The sequence below is a fragment of the Carlito syrichta genome, unplaced genomic scaffold (assembly GCF_000164805.1).
Source record: "Carlito syrichta isolate Samal-C Ts95f unplaced genomic scaffold, Tarsius_syrichta-2.0.1 Scaffold316532, whole genome shotgun sequence".
NCBI classification, from domain to species: Eukaryota; Metazoa; Chordata; class Mammalia; order Primates; family Tarsiidae; genus Carlito; species Carlito syrichta.
Window position 1 is genome coordinate 61,870 of NW_007260628.1, and position 21,526 is coordinate 83,395.

General features: G+C 44.0%; 1 protein-coding gene across 1 annotated transcript in view; it reads right to left on the reverse strand.

Annotated features, from left to right (window-relative positions):
- LOC103277220 (interferon-induced GTP-binding protein Mx1-like) overlaps positions 1–21,526 on the reverse strand; it is a 55,196-nt gene that overhangs the window by 30,175 nt on the left and 3,495 nt on the right. Inside the window, 14 exon segments of the mRNA XM_021707336.1 lie at positions 459–704; positions 1,807–1,883; positions 2,741–2,982; positions 5,086–5,187; positions 5,287–5,291; positions 5,768–5,805; positions 5,808–5,889; positions 7,290–7,371; positions 9,576–9,771; positions 10,343–10,442; positions 11,319–11,359; positions 12,571–12,717; positions 13,867–13,972; positions 14,097–14,208. Coding sequence (XP_021563011.1) covers positions 459–704; positions 1,807–1,883; positions 2,741–2,982; positions 5,086–5,187; positions 5,287–5,291; positions 5,768–5,805; positions 5,808–5,889; positions 7,290–7,371; positions 9,576–9,771; positions 10,343–10,442; positions 11,319–11,359; positions 12,571–12,717; positions 13,867–13,972; positions 14,097–14,208 — 1,576 coding nt within the window.

A 21,526-nucleotide genomic window follows, 5' to 3' on the forward strand; every position in this document is an offset into this window, starting at 1 on the left:
CTAGACCCAGGGAGTTGACTTATGTCTTCTTCCTTCACCACGTCTGATTCTCTTGCCTCAGGTCCTAACCCTTGTGTTGGAGCTGGACTCTAACAGCATGTGTCTATGAGATAGCTTCCATTAAGTGAGCTGTCACGGCATTCCTTCACTGTACTAAGGAACTTATCCATGCTGTCTCATGGAACAGTCTCCAGAATCTAGGAGGAGACAGCATTTTACAGAGAAGAAGGCTGAGACTCAGAAAGGTTAAGTAACTTGACCAGAGCTATACAGCTGATCAAAACCAGATATCAGTGGCTCTAAGTCACAGCCCCTTCTGTCTGTCTGAGGTTGAGCTGCTTCTATGGAGGCAAACAAAGACCTAAACGATGGCCACCTCCAGAGAGAGCAAGACTCAAGAGAGAGGCATTCAGAAGAAAAGGAAATGCCATGTAACTGCCTTTCTGAGACAGACTCACCTGGTGGTAGGTGATCAGGTGCTGAAAGATCTCAGCCATGGAAGAGTTTTCAGAGTCTTGTTCAAAGAACGAATTACATGATCTTTTATTCCTCTTTTCCTCTTCCATTTCCTTCTCTTGAACCTTCTACAACGCACCCCTGTAAACCTGGTCTTGGCAGTAGATAATCTGCTCCATCTGGAAGTGAAGTCGGATCAACTTGTCACCTTCTTTTTCTTGTTCTGCTCGAATGTCTTCGATTTTGGACTGTGGTGAAAGAGAAACATAGCTCACTTTTCCTCAAGCAGTGAATCCCTGAGTCATAGAAAGATAGGTCATTGAAAAGTCTACAAATATCAGGTTACCCAACTTAAGTGAAATAGCACATTTCTTTGAAGCAGCCCTCTGGGCCCCACCTCAGCTTATCTAAGACAGTGTTCCCACTCCTGGCTGAGGGTCCAACTCTCCACGAAAGCCTTAGCCACATGGGTGACCAGGCTGGGAACCTGCATAGACTCTGGTCTCAGGCTGCTAAGTATCTTTTTTTTCCTTCAAGGGCTTTTATATTGATGATGAGGAGTATCATATTCATCAGAGTTCAAAAGAATAAGGAGAGAGGGTAAAATGCAAATCCGTCAAATTCTATGTTTCATGTTCCTGGGGTTTGGAGAAACACCCTGGCCAAAAAGCCAAGGAGGAGAAACTTTACACAAAGAATATCTGGAACCTTCCAGACCTTGGCGCGAGCCACCATGTGTGGTGCACAATTTCAAGTGAATCCTAAACACTTTCTTCTATGTTCATCACAACCTACTGAAGTTCTTATTAGTTCCATTTTGCACATGGAGGGGGTCAGAGGCACAGGCCAGTGCAGTAGCATATACAAAGACCTACAGCTCATGAATGACAGAGCCCATCTCCCCATCTGTGCCAGGGAGCCCCATTTTTAAGAGTGGATGAGCCTGGTCTCTTGGTCCAGGTTATCTCCTTGGTGGGGGATATGGGGATATTTTGTTTCCTCTTGTCTTTTCTTTATTCTTGAAAGATATCATTTTTACAGTTGGCTTACTCAATGAGTTTCTGAATTTGAGGTCATTTTCTTCAGATGTGATAATCTTCTACATTAACTTTGGATATCTTGTTCCGATGAGTTTAAACAGTTTATTTCTAAATTCTCTCGTGTTATCTCATTGCTTTTATCCAGACATTATTTATCTTATTGCTCTTATCCAGAAATTAGTAAGATTATTAGTAAAATTAGTAAGATTCACAAATTAGTGAGATTCTCCCAATCTGTACAATAAAGTTGAAATGGTCTTAATTCAGAAAAATCTTTCTCTTTTTTAAAATAACACACTGTTGGTTTTACCTTGACTGTCCTATGGAGTTTAAAAAATTCCTCAAAATGTTTTACCAGAACATCTGCAAAAGTGAACTGGACAATATCTGATCAAAGAGGGAAAAATAGTTCAGTATTGATGGGACCATTTTTACTCTTCCTAGATTGCAAAAAATATAAAGATTACATGGTAAAAAGTAAAGCTTCCTCTCTCCCTCCCTCTTTTCTTCTCTTCTTTACCATAAATAGAAAGACATGTTATCTTGCTGAGGAACTCACTGGAAGAATTTTAAAACCTGAATGCCTCCGGATATATTTGACATTTAAAATTTTTATCCTAAATACAAATAGTTGCAAAGAATATAATTTCTGGAAAATTATAAATATATTTTATATAAAACTGTCAAATCACTCTTAAATCTCAATGGAATTTGAATGTCCACATTATCTATTTGAAAAGAAATACAAAGACACTCAAAAATTTCATCACTGGATGAGCTGTTATGAGGCTGTCTCCAGCACCTTAGTTCATGGACCCAAGAAAGATTATTATTATTGTTAAAATGAGTGAAGTCTGAGTAAGATGTTGTAAGTCAAGGAGAGGATAAAGAAAAGAGATTCAATGCTGAATCTCTTCAATATCATCTGGAAAACCAAGAAAACAAAGTATTTCAAGAAGAGCATGGTCATGGGCCCCTATCAATCTATGACAAGGCACATCATTCTAGATTCCTACTCCATTCTAGAATACTGACATATCTACATGTATAGTTCAGTTATTTAACAATTTGCCTTACTTCTTAGAGAGTTCAAATAAGCAGAGTATTCTGAGAGTTTGAAACAACCACAGTAGTGGTCTTTGTCCTCATTCCTGACACAGGACTCCTAAATTTGGTGCAGTCTTGGGTTTGAACCTTTCCCTGCCCTAGAAATAAAATGACTAGAAGTGAAACCAAGGACTCACTAGTTACCTTGTGCACCATGTCAACAGCTGGCTCCTCCAGGGCTTTGATTTGCTGTTTTATGATCTACTCAAATGTCCTATAATTCACAAATCCTGGCAGCTCTCTGCCACAATACTGATTCTCAGATTTCTGAATTTCGTTACTCATAAGGTCATAACCTCCAATAGAAAAGAATAGCTTTAAATTATTTTCCAAAAAAACCTTGCAGATTTTGTCTAAACATAATACAATTCTGAACTTTCTGAAAATAGGAGTGTCAAGAAAAAATGATATCAAATCAAAACTAACTTGCTGATTGCAAAATATTCAGGGATTGCAGCAAAATGAAGATCTCAAGGTAATTTTCCTTAGTCATCTCAAGATGGGGAGTGTGGATGCCAGAAATCAGCAAATGCAGAAACTTCATGTAAGAAACATTCTTGAAAAGGTACTTGAGTATGAACTTCTGTAAATTTTATTTTCACCAAAGAAATTGTACCATAATTGAATATATTCCTTACTCGGACTGTGTGTCTTTTAAAGAGTAGAAATTAATATGAACACTCAGTGGAGTCAATTATACAACCCATATTCACGTGTAACAGCATGAGTAGAAAGTATTTATAAAGCAGATGGAATACTTGAGTAACCAGGCACACCAAATTGTATTAATGCAACATGGTATCATGGCTCACCGTATAAAATGATTTTTTTTTCTTCCCAGGCTATGTAGAGTCACCCCTATCAGGAATGGAAGTTAAAAAGGGCTCTGAATTCTCTTTTTGAAGAATGAATCAGGAATGGTAGTCTTGTACCCTCTTTTGGCCAGGAGATTTTTTCCCATAGCAGTGTTTTATTGAGATGTCCATCACATATTATACAATTCTCCCTATTAAAAGTGAGTTTTAGTATATTCACAAAGTTGTACAACTATCTCCATAATCTAATTCCTGAACACTTCTATCAGCTCAAGAAAACCCTGTAACTATTGAGACAAGCTAACTAGTTTAGGCCTGTGGGAATAGAAAATTACTGAGCTAGAGTTTAAGAAACCTTCCCTGTGACCCGTAGCTGACATGTGACTGACACAACTCCAAAATTCGTATGTTGAAACTTAATCTCTAACATGGCAGTATTAAGAGGTAAGGTCTTTGGGAAGTGATCAGGTCAGCAGTAGTGAACAGAATTACAGGCATATCTCTTTTTGTTGCATTTCACAGACATTGCACTTTTTTTTTTTTTTTTTTAGTTGGAGTCTCATTCCGTCGCCCAGGCTGGAGTGCATGCAGTGGGACACTCACGGCCAACCCAGCGTTGACCTGCTGGGCTCTGGCGATCCTTCTGCCTCAACCTTCCAAGTAGCCAGAACTACAGGCGCAAGCTACTATGCCCGGCTAATTTTTTTTTTTTTTTTTGTAGAGATAAGTTCTCGCCAAGTTGCCCAGTCTGGTCTCGAATCCATGGGCTCAGACAATCTACTAGCCTTGGCCTCCCAAAGTGCTGGGATTATAGGCTGAGCCACCAAAACTGGCCAGATAATACACTCTTTACACACTGAAGGTGTGGCAACCCTGTGTTGGGCAAGTTGTCAGTGTCATTTTGCCGAGTAAATGCTCACTCATATTTCTGTGTCAGCAGTTTTAAGAAATAATGTTTTTTTTTAAATAAGGATATATGCGTTGTTTTTTAGGCATAATGCTACTACCCACTTATAGCTACAGTATAGTATAAACCTCACTTTAATAATCTCTGGGCCTGAGCCTGCAGGTTCGAGACCTGCCTGGGCAACTTGGCGAGACTTCATCTCCATAATAAATTAAAAATTCGCCAGGTGTGGTAGCGCGCGCCTGTAGTTCCAGCTATTTGGAAGGCTGAGGCAGAAGGATCGCTGGAGCCCAGCAGGTTGAGGCTGCGGTGGCCGAGAGTGTGCCACTGCACTCCAGTCTGAGCAACAGAGTGAGACTCCAACTCAAAATATATAATATATATATTCTCTGAAAACCAAAAAATTTATTTGACTTACATTATTGCAATATTCACTTTATTTAAATTGTATGGAACTGAACCCACAATATTTCTGAGGTCTGCCTGTAGAACCTTTATTAAAAAAGAGGTCCAAGAGAGCTTGTTCATCACTTATGCCATGTGAGGACACAGCTATAAGGTGCCATATTCGCAGCAGAGAATGAGTTCTCACCAGACACCAAATCTTTCTGTGGCTTGAACTTGACTTTTCAGCCGGCAGAACTGTGAGCAATGCATTTCTATAGTTTCTAAATTACCCAGTATACGTCATTTTGTTATTGTAGCACAAAGAGATTAAAACATCTCACTGATTTGAAACTTTTTCAATTATAACATTCACCTGTGGAACTCATTCCAGAGTTTGGTAAACAGCCAGGTGCCTTCATCTTCTACAGTTTCCTCCCCTTGCACTAAAGCAGCAATATCCTGATTAAGTGCTTTACTTTTCACAAGAAGAATAAACATCAGTATAAGCAGAGATCTTTCAAAGACAAAAAGGAGTTTGTGTCCTTATTCCAGCCATTCTCACCAACTGCCTCACCTCTTCTGTCTCAACCCAACTTATCAGGTTCATGATGGTACTTGACCCAGTGTTATGGTCTGAATGTTTGTGTCCTCCCAAAATTTGTAAGGTGAAACTTAATCTCCAACATGGTAGCACTAAGAGGTTGGAGGTTGTGTGTATTTTGAGGTTTGGGGAATCATTTCTCACCTCTTTATGTGGAATCCTGAGAAAGAAGAGGCTTTGAGACCAGAAAAACCCCATCCCTGTTCTCTCTGGGGATGTGGATGACCAAGAATCAATGAAATGACACATGACCATCCGTCATTGTGATGCAACCCTCCAGACTCCCATCATTCCCCCAACCATTGTCTCTCAACCATGTCCCCCTTTTGAGTACTGTGGACAGGATGTATTGGGATCAACTCCGAGGGAGTGAAGGAAGAAGTACATAAGGCACACATCCCTTTTCTGACAATGATGTCTAGGATTTTCCAACTGGCAGTGAGTTGATATTCACATCTATCAGGAAGAGCATTTTTTCCGTTTCATCTTCTGTATGTTGGCACCATACTTTTGTAAGTCCTCTGTTATTTTCTGGTGAGTTGCCTTTTTTTTCTCTACTAATAGGGGCATAGATTTCTGAGGAAGATGGAGGGAAAAATCATGGGAATGTATAAAAATGGACAGGGAATGAAAAGGAGATTCCAGGCTTCCTTCTACAGAAGAGCTGCATGGGCCATTTGACCTCCTGGCTTTCTCTAAAAGGAAGATTTTCCAGGTGGGGAGAGGGCACATTCGAGGCACTGTTTTCTACCCAGGTCTTCCCATTCCCCACTTCGGTGAAAACGGTCTCAGGAGCCACACTGAGGAATCCACTTTGCATGGTTCCCGGACCCCATAGGATAACCCAAGGAGCAATTCTTCCTCCCATCAGATCACATAAACCCTCTACAGGGAGATTAGAAAGATCCACTTGCCTAGTAGGTCCTGAAAAAGTGACAGTTGGAACAATTTGAGAGTCAACAACTTATATGTTTTTTATTTGTTTTAGAAAGCAGGATTTATTAAGAAGACAGGAATGCTCCTACAGTGGGAGGAGACCTGAAAGAGGTTGCCCTGTATGTTGTTTTTACAGATAAAAAGTTACCGAGGACTTCTTTTTCTAACAATATGGTTGACTGCACATGCTTACTCACCCTTCCACAGAAAACATCTAAAAATGCTGGCTAAAATGTTAAAAGCTGCCCCTTTAAATGTATCTGTGAGCCGATAAGTTAAAGAGGGATACTCAGAGGCCAAAGCCAGGTGACAGTGGCCACCCAAGTACTCAAGAAGAAAGCCTCAATGAAGCCAGATTTGGTCTCAAGTGCACTTGTCTAGGTAAGAAAACTTGAACTCGAGTCTATGAACCTGATTTGGTGCAGAGGCAAAAAAAAAATCAATCCCCCTGGGATTGCTCAAGATGGGGAATCTAATAAGGAAACACCCTCTTTCTGCATAAAGGTGCTACCCCAAAGAACTCCACTGTCATTATCACAGTCAGCTAGAAACAAGCCCGTTCTCTACCTGTATTCCTGGGCACTGTGTAGAAGACCTTGAACTCTGGTGCTGAGTTGAACACTTGAAAAATCAAGAGCCTATTTTTAGGCACGTTTGAAAAAGAACCCCAGGGAGCTTTTAGAGATGAAAAATATGTTCATTACAATGGCTAAGACATACAATAGTGGCTGGCAATAAGAAAGGCAGAGTTAGCAGCATGCATGTAAAATTCTAATTTTTACTGAAGTCAAGTGGAGATAGTCTATCAGCATCCCACCCAAAGTGTGGTCCTCTGACAAGCATCATCCACATCTCCTGGGGACTTGCTAGAAATGCAGAATCTCAGTCCTCACCACTCCAGACCCATCAAATTCAAATCTGTATCCTAACAAAATCCCTAAGACATCTGTGTTTGTAGTAACATTTTAAGAAGTCAACAAGTTTCAGCTGTGAGTGTGTAGGATTCTTTTCAGAGAACAGTCAGCTCTATGGGTACTTACACAGATGTGCATGATGAGCTCTGTGGTAAGTCTGTCTGCCAGGTAGGGAATCTTGGCCCTTTCTTCCTCTAGAAGTTCCCTGCAAAGAATACAAGATAGATTTCTATCTTTAAATGCCCAGAATGTGCAAATCTGTCTTTCTCTGCTGGGGAAAGTCAAAGCTACTTACAACAAAGTGAAATGTCTTGCAACAGGTACCCAACGAATATTCAGAACTGGATTAAACAAAATTAGGACGAATTTTAGCAATCTTGAATATTTCAAGAATGATGTGGAATAATCCCTTCCAGCAAATGTAATAAATGTGTCTCATGACATTTGACTATAGAACTGATCTTCATCAAAATACACATCCACACCTGTATATGTGTTTTCATAACACATACTCCCTTTTATGTGTGATATATATTTATATATTACACATATTGCATGTAGGTATAGGTATACATGAAAACATATTGATGCATATTTGCATAAGTGTGTAGATGAATACAGAACAGAGAGACACACCTTTGCCCAGGATAAAAATTTAAATCATGGACTGTCTAGATGAAGGAAGCCACTTTACCCAAATCTGTGTTCACACAGTGAGTTACAACAGGTTTCCACATTTTTAAAGAAACTTTCAGGATATAGGCAGCAGGGTCACATAAGTTTCCAGGCCTTGTTGTGAAAGTACGCTCATACCTAAGCTTCAGTTTCTATACTTGTCCATTTTTTAAAAACTGTGACAAAATACACTTAACATGAAATTGACCATCTTAACCATTTTTAAGTGCACAGTTCAGTGACATTAAGTACATTCGCATCGTGGTGCCCCCATCATCACCATCTATCACCAGAAAGTTTTAATTATGGAGAACTGAAACTTTGTCCCCATGAAGTACCAACTCTTCAGTCTCCCTCCCCAGCCCCTTGCACCCACCCTTCTACTTTCTGTCTCTATGAATCTGACTACTCCAGGGACCTCACAGGAGTGGAATCATACTGTATGCGTCCTATTGTACCTGGTGTGTTTCACTCAGCGTAATGTCCCCAAGGTTCATCTATGCTGCAGTAAGTCAGAATTTCCTTCCTATCATGCTCCATTTTATAAACAGACCACATTTTGTTTATCTACCAGTTGTTGATGGACACTTGGGTTGTTTCACCTTTTGGCTACTGTAAATAATGCTGCTACTGGTCAGGCTCGATGGCTCATACCTATAATCCCAGCACTTTGGGAGACCGAGGTAGGCAGATTGCTTGCACCCAGGAGTTTGAGACCAGCCTGAGCAATGTAGCGAGACTACATCTCTACAAAATAAATTTTAAAAAGAAAAAATTAGTCGGGCATAGTTACACGTGCTTGTAGTTCCAGCTACTAAAGAGGCTGAGGTGGAAGGACTGCCTGAGCCCAGGAAGTTGAGCTGCCATGAGCTGTGATCATCATGATTGTGCCAATGCACTCCAGCCTGGGTGACAGAGTGAGACCTTGACTCAAAATACAAAAATAAATAAATAAAAATAATAATGCTACCATGCAGAACGGTATGTGAGTATCTGTCTGACACTCTTGCAATTCTGAGTAATGGCCCTCTCTCTCTGCAGGTTTCTAAGAGAACTGAATGCAAGAATGTTTACAACTCTAAATATTTTCATTATGTTAAATCTGACCACTTTATCGGTCTTTTCCTTTAAAAAAATTTACTTCTGATATGAGGTTTACAAAGGGCTTCAGCCTGGAATTTTAAGTTAGCCATCCACATTTTCTTCTCGGATGCTCATGAATTCTTTTTAATCTTTATAAAAATATTTATATTTAATGGTAAACTTCAACAGACATTGATTTTGATATACTTTGTTTAATAAGGGCATTATTTAAAATTTTTTCTCAAATAATAAAACAATATTCCTAATGTTGCTAATTGATAATCAAACCGATACAGCCCACTTTTTGGAAATGCTGCAGTTATCGCTTATTGAATATATGTGTTCAGGTCTATTTCTGGGCTTCTACTTTTTTATGCATTCTGTTCTATTTATGCTTTTATTCTAGATCTAACACCATACTATATAAATTATTGTAGACAGTCCCCTCCTTATTGTGATTGATTTATAATTTTTTTTTTTGCGATACTTGAAGAATTCCCCTTTTATTCTCCCAGATGAGTTCCTAGTCATGGCTGAGGAACAAACACACACACACCGCTCAAGTACCTGCTTTAGACAGCAGTCATTTTCCTGAGTAAGGACTGACATCCTTAGTGTGGGTCTATCCGTGATGAAACCCGGTCAGCAGATCTGAAACGTGAGTGGTCCTCAAAGAAGGCCTTCTCTCTTTGCAGCGCTTCAGACAAGCTCAGCTGGTCCTGGATTTCCTGCCGACCCCAGCAACTGATGTTCATGTAGTCCTTCTTCAGGTGGCACACAAGGCTTCGTGCCACATCAACAACCTTGTCTTCGGTACCTTTGTTCACCAAATCAGGCTTTGTCAAGATTTCTGTGAGCCAGAGACTTGGTTAGAGAATGCTCTGGTCACCAGGCAGAGGTGGAAGACAGCTCAGGCCTGAGAACCTCAGCTTCCCAGGGTTTCCTCCCACCCTAGCTATGGGACCGAGGGCCCAGCAGAGACCCTGTCCAGAGAGAACTGCAGGGTAGGTTGTGTGAAGATGGGGAAGCCGCTTATGAGTGCCCACAGGCCCTCCCTGAGCTCCACCTTCCTAGTCCACTGTACAAACAGACCACAGTTTATCTATCCCTTCATCAGTCATGGACACCTATGTGGCTTCTGCCTCAAATGCATCCTTCATAGACACGATTTGTTTCCTGACTTGGTCCTGCCCTCTGAACCTACTATAGGTAGATAAGGGTTATGAGGTCACCTGTGGCCAACAAGCGCCAAAGGTAGTTCATGTCATCTGGCCTCAGCAGACACTAAACTGCCACCTTAGCAGGTCTTACTGCTGGACGAGGTCCCCATGCCCTGTGTGTGCTGAGCAACACCCATTAGGATTCCAGGGATGCTTTTCCACTGCAGATCACCTACCATGTGTAGGCTCCCCCCTTCTCACCTATGGTCCTATCCCCCTCAGGGTCCACTTCCTGAGCCATGCTCAGCACCTCCGTGGTGGCAACGTCCACATTACAGGGGACCACCACCAGGTTGATCGTCTGCTGCCTGTAGATTGTTAAACCCCAAATTCTAAATCCGAGAGACCACCAAGGAGCCAGCTCCGATGCAAACACATGAGGGTTTTTATTCAGGCTCGAGTCTGGGCTCACAAACCGAAACCAACACAGCGGCTCGTGCTTGAGAGCCCCAATCCAGTATGGCAAGCAGTTTTTATGCACAATTACAGAGGGAGGGGCTGGGCATGTCTGGTTTTTCCTAGGCTTGCAATATTAACCAATCAGAAGAGGTCATGACGTAGAAACCGAAGTCTGCGGACCTTGCATAATTAGTCCCCAATAAGGTCCACGGTGATGTCAAGGGACAGGGGTGCTTAAGATTGGTTGGTTCATTTTTGGTTTGCGTGGGCTCTAGCTCAGTTGCCTGTGATTGAAACGGCTAAACGGGCAGAGTGGAATGTCAGATAAGCTAGGTTTACACAGTCACTTTGGGTAAATTAACTTTGGCATGTGAGCGGGTTTGAAACTATATAGAGCCCACCAGGAGGGTGGCTGGCGCCACAGAGTCTACCTTAATTAAGCAAAGGAATGTCCGGAAGGGGCTTATCGCTTAACATTTACATCCCGTTGCAGAAGCAGAAGTAGTCAGCATGGCAATTGAGACAAACAAAGCTTAACAAAGTTCTAAGTACAAACATTGCTTAAAACATTGCATAACTATACAACCAGTCACTGCCCGGCACCCGACATGTGCCTAATTCTACGGGGTCTGAGGTAGGATTTAAAATACTAAGAATTCATAAAATATAGTGAACGTGAGGTAGGGATACATAAAATACAATGAACGTGAGGTAGGGATATATAAAATAAAATGAATGTAAGGTAGGGATATATGGCAAGTATAGCTTCTTAAGTCACTTGGGTCCCTCAGATGTACTTCCTGATGAGTGCCTTGATCTGTGAGAAAATGAGAGGTGGTGATGTGTGAGTGTGGGAAGGGGAATGAGAGCTGAGACAGGTCCTCTCCTTGTACTTGCTTCAGGCTCCAAGAGTCCCCCAAAGAAAAAACTATGGAGAAATGAGCCCAAACCTGAAATGAAAGTGTAAGGCAAACGAAACCAGACCAGGCGAAACGGCAACAAAGGAGCCAAGAAAAATTTATTAGCGCAATCCCGGGTGAGGTTCTCCGGTCCATATAGCTGTGGGCCAGAGAAGTTGCGCCCAGCAAGATGGGTGACAGGTTTATAAAGGGCATACTGAAAAAGCTGAGAGGGGGATTGGGGAGAGCGATAATTGGTTGGGACAGCTGTCGCGTGAACGGGGTTGCTAGAATCGCTGTAGCAGGTACTGGCTGGTTTTGTAGCTGGGGTCTTAGTTCCGGTAGCTCATTTTTGCTGGCTCACTTCGGCCCATTATTCTCCTGGTCCGGGTTGGAGCCATCTTGTTGAGGCCCGCCCCGCCCTCCGGTACCACCTTACAGGAAGCAAACCAGGTGGCACCTTCCAAGCCAGAGATGAGAAACTAAATTCTCTGTGGCAGAAACAGAGCTATCGGCTCAAGGAAAATTATGAGATTTTAGCTGATTAACTTATCCCCCAAGACTTTGGGTCTGATGGTCACAATGGAAAATAAGATGACAAAAAAACTGCTTGATTCATTTCTTAAATCTTTAATCTGTAAAGTGAGATTCACTAATACTCAAATATCATCTCTATTTGTTTTTATTTTTTGCATAGATGGTGTTTCCCTCTGTTGACCAGGCTGGTCTTGAATTCCTACCCTCAAATGATCCTCTTGCATGAGCCTCCCAATGCATGAGGATTACAGACATGAACCACTGTGCCTGGCCTATTACACTTATTTCTAATGCTCTCTCATGCCACATAAAACCCTTTCCTAATGCACATGCATTTAGATGTGCCACAAAAATGCAACTCCAGCCAAAATGAGTCACTGTATAAAACACAAAATAAATACATAAAATGTGTTCCCAATTTTGCCTGTTTACCTCACTTTCACTGGAGAAGCTTCTTCAAACTTGATGGAGTGGATCTCAGCCAATGAATTCTCCAAATTCGCCACTCACATCTCCAAATACCTGTTTTGCAAAACTCAGCCCTAGGCTTATTGTTGTGCTAATGCAGCACCCCTGCCAAGGGCAAGGTCAAATGGAGCCCGATGTCAGTGGGCTGGTTACCCACAGCCACCCTGGTTATGCCAGGAAGGTCTATTAGAGTCAGATCCGGGACATGTGGAGAGCTGACTTCCAGATTGATTAGCTCATGACTGATTTCCATTCCTTCCCTGTGGGGAGATTCTGGACTAGAAAAGAGGGAACAAAGAAAACCAAACAGAGCTATTATTATTTTTAATATTGTTTGAAAATTTATTTAACATTGCTTAGGGAAACACAGCCAACCTGAAACAGGATAATTAACTATGGTTTTTTTATTTTTATTTTTATTTTTGTTTTTGAGTTGGAGTCTACTCTATCACCCAGGCATGATCACGGTCACTGCAGCCTTGGCCTGCTAGGCTCAGGAGATCCTTCTGCCTCAGCCTTCCAAGTAACTTGAACTACAGATGCCTGCCACCATACCTGGTTAATTTTTTGGTTTATTGTAGAGACGAGGTCTCACCAAATTGTCCAAGCTGGTCTCAAATCCCTGGGCTCAAACCCTGGGGTCAGGCAATCCTCTCACCTTCGTCTCCCTAAATACTGGGCATGAACCACAGTGCCCGGCTGCCCCCTGGTCTCATAACACGTAATGACAATCAACTGAGCACATTCTAGGTGCCTGGATATTACCTGCACTTACTCCTCTCAATAGCCACATGAAGCAGACTATTATTATTCCCACTTTAGGAGACAGAAAGAAAACCAGGCTTATAACAGGAGGAATAATGACCCACGACCAGACAGCTGAAAGTGTCAATATTGGGACCTGATTCAGGTCAGACAGATTGGTTCCCATCAAAAGTAAGTCTTGGTTCTGGGAAACAAAGATACCATGTGAAGGCTGAGTGCAGTGGCTCATGGCTGTGGGAGGCCAAGGCAAGAGGATTGCCTGAGCCCAGAGGTTCGAGACCAACCTGGACAACTTAGCGAGACTTCGTCTCTCCAAGAATTTAAAAATTTAGCTGGACTTGGTGGCTTGTACCTGTAGTTCCAACTACTTGGAAGGCTGAGGTGGAAGGAGCAACTGAATCCAGTAGGTTGCAGCTGCAGTGGCTGTGAGTGTGCTACTGCACTCCAAGCCTGGTTGAAAAAGTGAGACTTGGAGAAAGAAAGAAAGGAAGGAAGGAAGGAAGGAAGGAAGGAAGGAAGGAAGGAAGCAAGCACATGGTTTCCCTATGGAGGTAACATTCTAATGATACCTCAGTGGATTTGCAGCTTGACTGGACCATGACGTGGCTTGGACCTAGGGCCTGGGCCAATTCCTGCATGAACCCATCAATATCTCACCTGGTTTCCCAGACCACAGTGCCACCCCACTGTCAGCTAAAGCAACGTGTCTATACTCGGCTGCCAGTTGAACCCAGCAGAGCAAGTAGAGGATTTGGATCCCATCCTGCCACAGGACAGACAAGGGAGCAGGCACCTCTGAGTGGTGGCAGCATTGTTGTGCAAAAGTGAAGCCTCAGATGGGCACAGCTCATGTCCACATGGACAGTGACTTTCAGACAGACACTTACCAAGGCTTGATTCCTCTTGGGCACATAAGCATCTCCATTTAGCAACTGATGTTTGGGTGGAGAAGCTGAATTTGATTGTTCAGTATGCTCTTCAGAATGAACTATCTTCTTCCTGGATAAGGTAAGTTTCCAATGAAGCAGGTCGGTATTGGACAGATCAGAAGCTGGGTAAATTCACTCGTGGAACCAAGACTACCACCAGAAGGTATGACCCATGAGGGCAGGGATTCTGACCAATTGTCTCCAGAGCTTAGAAGTGTGCCCAGGACACAGTGTGTGCTTGTTAACATTTTATTCACGAAAAGTGAAATGGCTGGGGACCCGAAGAAACAAATGTCCAGTAAGGACAAATGCTGTATTCCAGCTCCAGTTGCATCAAGACTATGCCTCCATACCTCCAATAGATTTCTTAAAACTAGGTATTTCCTGTCACAATTGTAGGCAAAACACCAAAAAACGTTTCACTGTAAAACTTAAACAGTTGCAAGGGATGCAATTTCTGAGGCATTTAAAAAATAAAATTGTTACCAGAACTTTCTCCAGTGTAGCCAAAGGAATCTAAATATTATGGTGATTTGGCAGCCAAATCTGTAGTTTAAAAAAAATGCATGTGACTAGGCATAGTGGCTCACACCTGTAATCCCAGCACTTTGGAAGGTCAAGATAGGAGAATTCCTGAGTCCAAGAGTTTGAGACCAACCTAGGCAGGGCAATCGTGTCTCTACAAAAAATCAGCAAATTAGTCAGGCATGGTGGTGCACACCTGAAATCCCAGCTACTTGGAAGGCTGAGGCAAAAGGATCACCTGAGCCCAGGGGTCTGAGGTGCAGTAAGCCATGATGATCACACCACTGCACTCCAGCCTAGGCAACAGAGTGAGATTCCAACATTAAAAAAAGTATACACTTTAAGTCTTTTATGCTGCTCCTTTTGCTCATTGATTTCATATCTTCAATTCATTTCCCTCACATAAGTGTACCTTAATGTCATTCATTTCGTTCTTGAAAGCATTTAATTGACCACCTACCCACACTTGTCTGCTTCACAAATACATATGTATATATTTGAAACTCATTTTTTAAATGTTCTGAGACCACTAGTCTCTAAATATTAAATTTCACAGCCATCTACTAATCTTGGATAAAAGTAAATGGACATTTTTCTCCCATGACTTAAAAGAAGCATTATAAAAAATAAAGCATATAAAGCATAGCTGACTTACCTCCAATATGCATTCCTTCAAATAAAAAGTAATGTCAACAAGTTGAAAGGAATTGCAGAGCTCTTCTCACACTCCTGGAAATCAAGCAAAGTGCACAAGTGAGACCCAGTCCTGGTGAACAAACCAGAGAACTCACCAGGCATATGCCCCTTCCTGGGCAAATGCAGAAGCAGCATGCTTTGAAGCCAACTCCTATGTCCTTTTCATGTCTTGACTATTTTAATTCTAAGTTAGATGAAGAAGGCACAGAGCCTTGCTGCAAATTTGCTGCCTAGATCAACAATATGCACTGATGCTCTCCTTGCATCTTCTCATGGGACCCTCCTCTAAGAGCCATGAAATCTTTGCCAATACTGGTGGGTTGAAGGGACAGGTTGTTAAAACAAAACCCCTCATCACCCAGCCTGTCACCCTAGATTCTAGATCTTGATCCAGGACATCCCAACCTGAGCCAAAACCCCATTTCTCCTGTCACACTAGACTTAACAGAAACATGGATAAGTCAGGAGGGTCAGGAAGTCTTGTCACTGGTTCAAGGTACTTTGGCTAAAGAACACATCCTAGGCACCCAAACCACGCTTTTCTGTCCCACTCCCCCTGGTTTAAATACTGCCAGGGCAGGTATTGCTGTATCTTTTTTTGATTTAGAAAGGGACACAGGGATGTATTCCTTTTGTAAACTAGGAATAGGGTAATTATGAAAGGTAAATTTTAATTTTAAAGGGTACTTATGCAGTTTGTCAATCTGGGAATTTATTCCCAACCTCCCCCACAATCCCTCATGTCTTTGAAAAGACCTCATGTGCCCCGAGCTCCATGTTGAAGATTGTCACTTTATCTGCCTCTTAGTAGTACTAGTTTTCTGGACCATGGCTGGCTCAGTTGTCCTTTCTGTACTCCGTCCAGTGGCATCACTGGCCCATGAGAACTCTGAAAGCCACTTCTTGTCTTGCACAGTCGCAGTCTGGAATGAATACCTGGAGAGGAGCAGCTTCCGCCCAAACTGATGGGCACCCCAGAGGGACTTCCTGACTCGCTGGAGTTCATCTGTCAGTGGTTGGTCTCCTGAGCCTCCACTGTAGTTCCTGACCCTAATTACTGGCTTAAATCATTGCACTGTGAATATCTGCTTGATCATGTGTGAATCTCTCACAATAAACCATGAATTTGAGAATCACTCATTGCCTACTGGGTCATTGTGAAACCTTTCTCAAAAGAGACAGCACACTGGCGAAGGAACACACACAGCAGCCCCCTCTGGTTCTTGCTGTCCCTAGTGGTGAGTGAGTGGGAGGGAAGTAGATTTCAGCCCCATCCCTCCTCCAGACTTCCCAATAATGGCCACCTATCACGCACATACTACAAAATGCCTAAGATACAGAGTCTGCAACATTCCCAACATAATTCAGCCTAGTTTTAAAATTAACTCATGCAGGACTTACATTCACTTTTTCTTCTGAAAGTGTTTTTCTCTCCAAAACCCACTGCATCTACATATTTTATGAATAAAAAGGAGAACATCTCCTTAAGAGCAAATGCACCTACCAAATCCCACTGAGTTGTGTGTCCACAAGTGGGCAGTGGGGAGCCAGGAAGGGAATGAGAGTCATGTCCTCCCAAGATTTCTGGAGCTGGAGCGGATTTCCGGCAGGTTTTCAGCTTTGTGTTCCATAGCTGAAAGAGGACACCTTTAAACATTTTAGAGCTGGACTTGGTGGCTTAGCCTGTAATCCCGCGCCTTTGGGAGGCTGAGGTGAGTGGATTGCCTGAGCCCGTGGGTTTGAGACCTGCCTGGGCAGGCGAGACCTCATCTCTACAATAAATCAAAAAATTAGCCTGGCGTGGTAGCACGCGCCTGTAATTCCGGCTACTCGGAAGGCCGAGGCGGAAGGATTACTGGAGCCCAGCAGGTCGAGGCTGCAGTGGCCAAGAGGGACCACTGCACTCCAGTGTGGGTGACAGAGTGAGACTCCAACTCAAAAATAAAAAATTAATTAAAAAAAAAAACATTTTAGGAGCAGTTTGGGACCCACGACCGGTGGTTAGTATTACTCGACCCTGCTTCCAATAATAAACTAGATTTAAAGAATTCAGATCATCCCAAATGCAGGGCTCAGGGGTCACTCGCTGTTGGTAGGTGGAAGGGTGAGAGGGGGCAGGTCTCAGCTAAGCCTGGTCTTCTCTCAGCCTCCAGGACTGTCCTGCCTTCCTCCATCCCCCACGCCCACTCTGGGTCATTTCAGCAAACTATGAGGGACTCCCAGAGGGTGAGTCCACCCCACCCACTACACCTCAGGCTTCATCTATCTGCTAGGGAGGCCGAGTATCTCAGGCCAGAGTAAGGAGCGGTTGTGCTGGGAACCTCTGCCAAAACTGCCTCTGTTTATTCAGCTGGATCCGTGAGGACCTCTTGCCTCTGCCCTTCTGTGGAATCTTCTGCACTTGGACTGGTCTGGGTTGCACTCATTAGGAGGAGATGTAAATCACTATGGTTGGAGGTGGGATGGGCTCTCAGTCCCTGCAGTAAGTGGGGCTGGGACTTTCTCAGTGCACTTCACCTGCCCCCTTACCGGACACCTCCCCCTGACCCTCTCTCCTTCCCACCTCCTAAGGCAGGAATGCCTTAGGGTTGGGGGCTGTTTTTAATGGGCCGCTGAGAGCCTCTGCAGCATGTGGGTTGGAACCAAAGCCAGAATCAAGAGTGGTCTGAGCCCGCCCCTCACTGCCAATGTTTTATCGTTTTTGTTGCTAACAGTAGAGAAATCTGTGCGTTGGTCAGTGGGTGTTTTCAGTTCCTGCTGATGGCTTACAAGGGTCATTCTAGCACCAGCGGGACTTCCCAGGCATCATGTGCTAATGGCTGTAGCTTTGCTCTTGTTTCCTACCCGCACCCACACCCTGTGCATACCCACACCACCTTCCTCCTCTCCCATTTTCTTTGTCCACCTCAAACAGGGTAGGGTCTAAGCTCAAGCAGACCCATGGATGGCCCTTTCTTTGGGGCTCCTATTCCTGGTTAATAGGCTGTGAGTGGGGAATTGAGAGTCTCTGACTAGCTCCTAAAGACTCCTGTGATTAAGAAGCATCACCCCCAACCAATCTCAAGGCCCATAACCTTCCCCAGCTTTAGGTCCTGGGGTCGGAAAGACCTGGATAGAACCAAATTCAATATGGCTGTGCCTGAAAGAAGAGGACGAGGCCCGGCAGCTCTCTCCCTGGTCTGAAGTCTGTTTTGCTTTGCAGGATTCATTCCAGGCTGGGCAACCCCATTCAAGGTGGACTGGCTCTCCCAGGAATCAGTAATGACGTCTCTTTCCCCATATGTACACACTTTAACTTCCTAGTCAAGAACCAGCGCCAATCTGGGGCAGTGAGCAGGATGGACTGAAGCTTTCCCAAGCAGGAACAATGCTTCAGAGATGCAAGGCGGTGAGAGCAGAAGTGGCATCCAGGGGCCCTAGAGTTCACCCTGGGCAATGCTATTGCTTCTTCCAACCACAGGAGGCTCTGTCCAAAGGCTCTTGTTCATGAATAAATTTGAAAAGAGCCAAGGGCAAATGAAAACTGGGTGGTAGCTGGGCTCGGTGGCTCAGCCTATAATCCCGCACTTTGAGAGGCCAAGGTGAGTGGATTGCCTGAGCCCGCGGGATCGAGACCTGCCTGGGCAACTTGGAAATACCTCATCTCTACAATAAATCAAAAAATTAGCCGGGGGTGGTAGCACGCGCCTGTAATTCCGGCTACTCGGAAGGCTGAGGCGGAAGGATCGCCGGAGCCCAGCAGGTCGAGGCTGCGGTGGCCGAGAGCGTGCCACTGCACTCCAGTCTGGGCGACAGGATGAGACTCCAACTCCAAAAAAAAAGAAAGAAACCTGGGTGGAGTCATAGCCTTATCCAGGGCAGGACTCCGGGGAGGATAAGGAGGCGCCCTGCCCAGGACACTCGACTACTCACTCTCCATTGGTGCCATGCCTCCATCAGTTGTACATCTTAGGAGCTTCCCTTGCTTGCCTGGTCCCTCCCTGGCCTTCTGTTTGGGTACCTCCTTGCTGCCCACGTGCACAATGGCAGGGCCCTGAGGAGCACAGGTAGTGGTTTGGGTGTGAGATTCAGCAGTAATACAACCATGGCTCACATGTACTGAGCATGCAGCATGTGTTAAGTGCCTGCCTGAGGGATTCATGGGCAATCATTCACCTTTACAGCCACTCTATGAGGGGAATGGGTGTATCGCCCCCAATTTCTGTTTGAGAAGACAGAGGCCCAAGAAGCTGGGTCCCATAGCTGGGAAGTGGTAGAGCTATGGTTCCAACCCAGGCTTTTGTTCCTCAAGCCTGTGCTCTTTAGTGTCTTGCTAAAATCAAGAGGCAGTTCTTGTCCTCAGGAAGCTCACAACCTCCCACCTGAGTTGCAGACGATGTATTCTCCACTAAAGAAATGCCAATTACTCTTTTTTTTCTGCCAGGTAAGTTTCAAATGCTTAGCTCTTGAGAATGACCCCTTTGTATTCCAGGCAATGCTGATCCAGCCTCAGTGCCCCCTCGCCATCCCTGAACACGGCACCCACCTCATGTTCCTGCAACTTTTTTGATGCTGGTCCTTCTGCTGGGTTGTCCTCCCCCCATAGTCTCCAGCAAAGTTTCCCTTCCCTGCCAACATCTGCTATCTCATCTATGCAGCTGTCCCCGAAAGTTCCAAACCCTGGGTCAGGTGTCTTTCAAGTCCCCACTGGCCTTAATTCAGACTGTGACACTGCTGCATCTCTAGGGGACATTCTGGCTAGTGGGGGATGTGGCCACCTCCTCAATGGCACTATCTCCCCCATAAGGCAGGGTGAGATCTTATCAAGCTTGCATTTCCTCATTGCCTACCATGGGGCCCAGCACACCTTACAGTTACTCAATAAGTGTGAGCTTAATTTAACTGAATTAGAAGTGCCTTTGGGCCTCCCACCATGGCACAGCCTGGGTCCTGTGCACTTAGTATAATTTCTTCCTTCCATGAAAATGTATTGAACTGTTGAACCTAAATAAGCAGAGCAATCAGAATTTAATTGAAAGCAAGTTCATTGAAGTGAAAATTTAAGGACAACTGTCTGAAAACAGACTTCAGAAAAGGGGTCAGTGCTCCAAGGTGAGGGAAAGTAGGGGTCATTTATATAGGCCAAACGGGAGGGAACAGCATTACAACACTCTCCATACAAGACTAGCATATAGTTTACAGAGGCCTGATGGGTTACAGTTAGTTATTCTTAGGGGTTGCTTCACATTCCATTATAAAGAGATGACTGTCAAGGGGTGGTCACCAAGTCCAGGTCTGAGTTAGGAATAGGTAGCCTGGTCAATGTATAATATCTGAACACAAAGGACAGGAATTCTGCATGGGTCAGTCTCCAGGGCCTAACTTCCCCTCTGACACAATTAATTTAGAGGTGTCCTGAAGTTTTATTTTCTTTAACAGGGTAAAAACATAGCATCCACAGGGGAAGCATCTTAGTGGCTAAACAATCACGCTGACCTACTCCCTATGCAGTCACAGGTGCCCCAGGGGTCTCCAAGTGTCTCTGGACCTAGTCCAGCCCTCTCACCCCCTGCATGGAGAACTGAGCTGGGGTTCATCACATTCCTCAAAGTTGGTGCATTGCCTCAAATACTGGTGAGAAGTTGCAAGGGTGCCCCACTGAGGGGAAAGCACTAGCCCAAACCTCTCAGGATGGTGTGCAAGGCCCTGTCTGTGCCATTTCTTCAATGTAATACCCTCCTCAGGACAAGAATACATACTCCAGAGCACAGTCCTCCTTTTCCAAGGCTTGGCGATGGGCTTCCACCTGTTAACTCAAAAATAAATGACTGAGGCACAGAGTCTCAGTCAGTTAAGGTTTAATTAAGTCCAAGTTCAAGGACATGCCTGGGAAAAACACAAGATATGACCATGCTCACCAAAGAGGGTTTGGGAACTCAGTATTTTAGGGAGGAGGAATTGGAGGTAGACAGTGAAAGAAATGGTTACATTCTTGTGAGCCTCAAGTTAGTGCTTAGTAAATCTACCTTTTACATAAGATAAAGTAAACATTTGAAGAAGAGAGAGTAGAGGAAAGAGAGTCAGTCATGCAGTGGTGCCAGGACGGGCAGAAGAGGGCTAGATCTCAGTGTGTGAGAGAGAAGAGAGAGAGAGAGTGTGTGTGTGTGTGTGTGTGTGTGTGTGTGTGT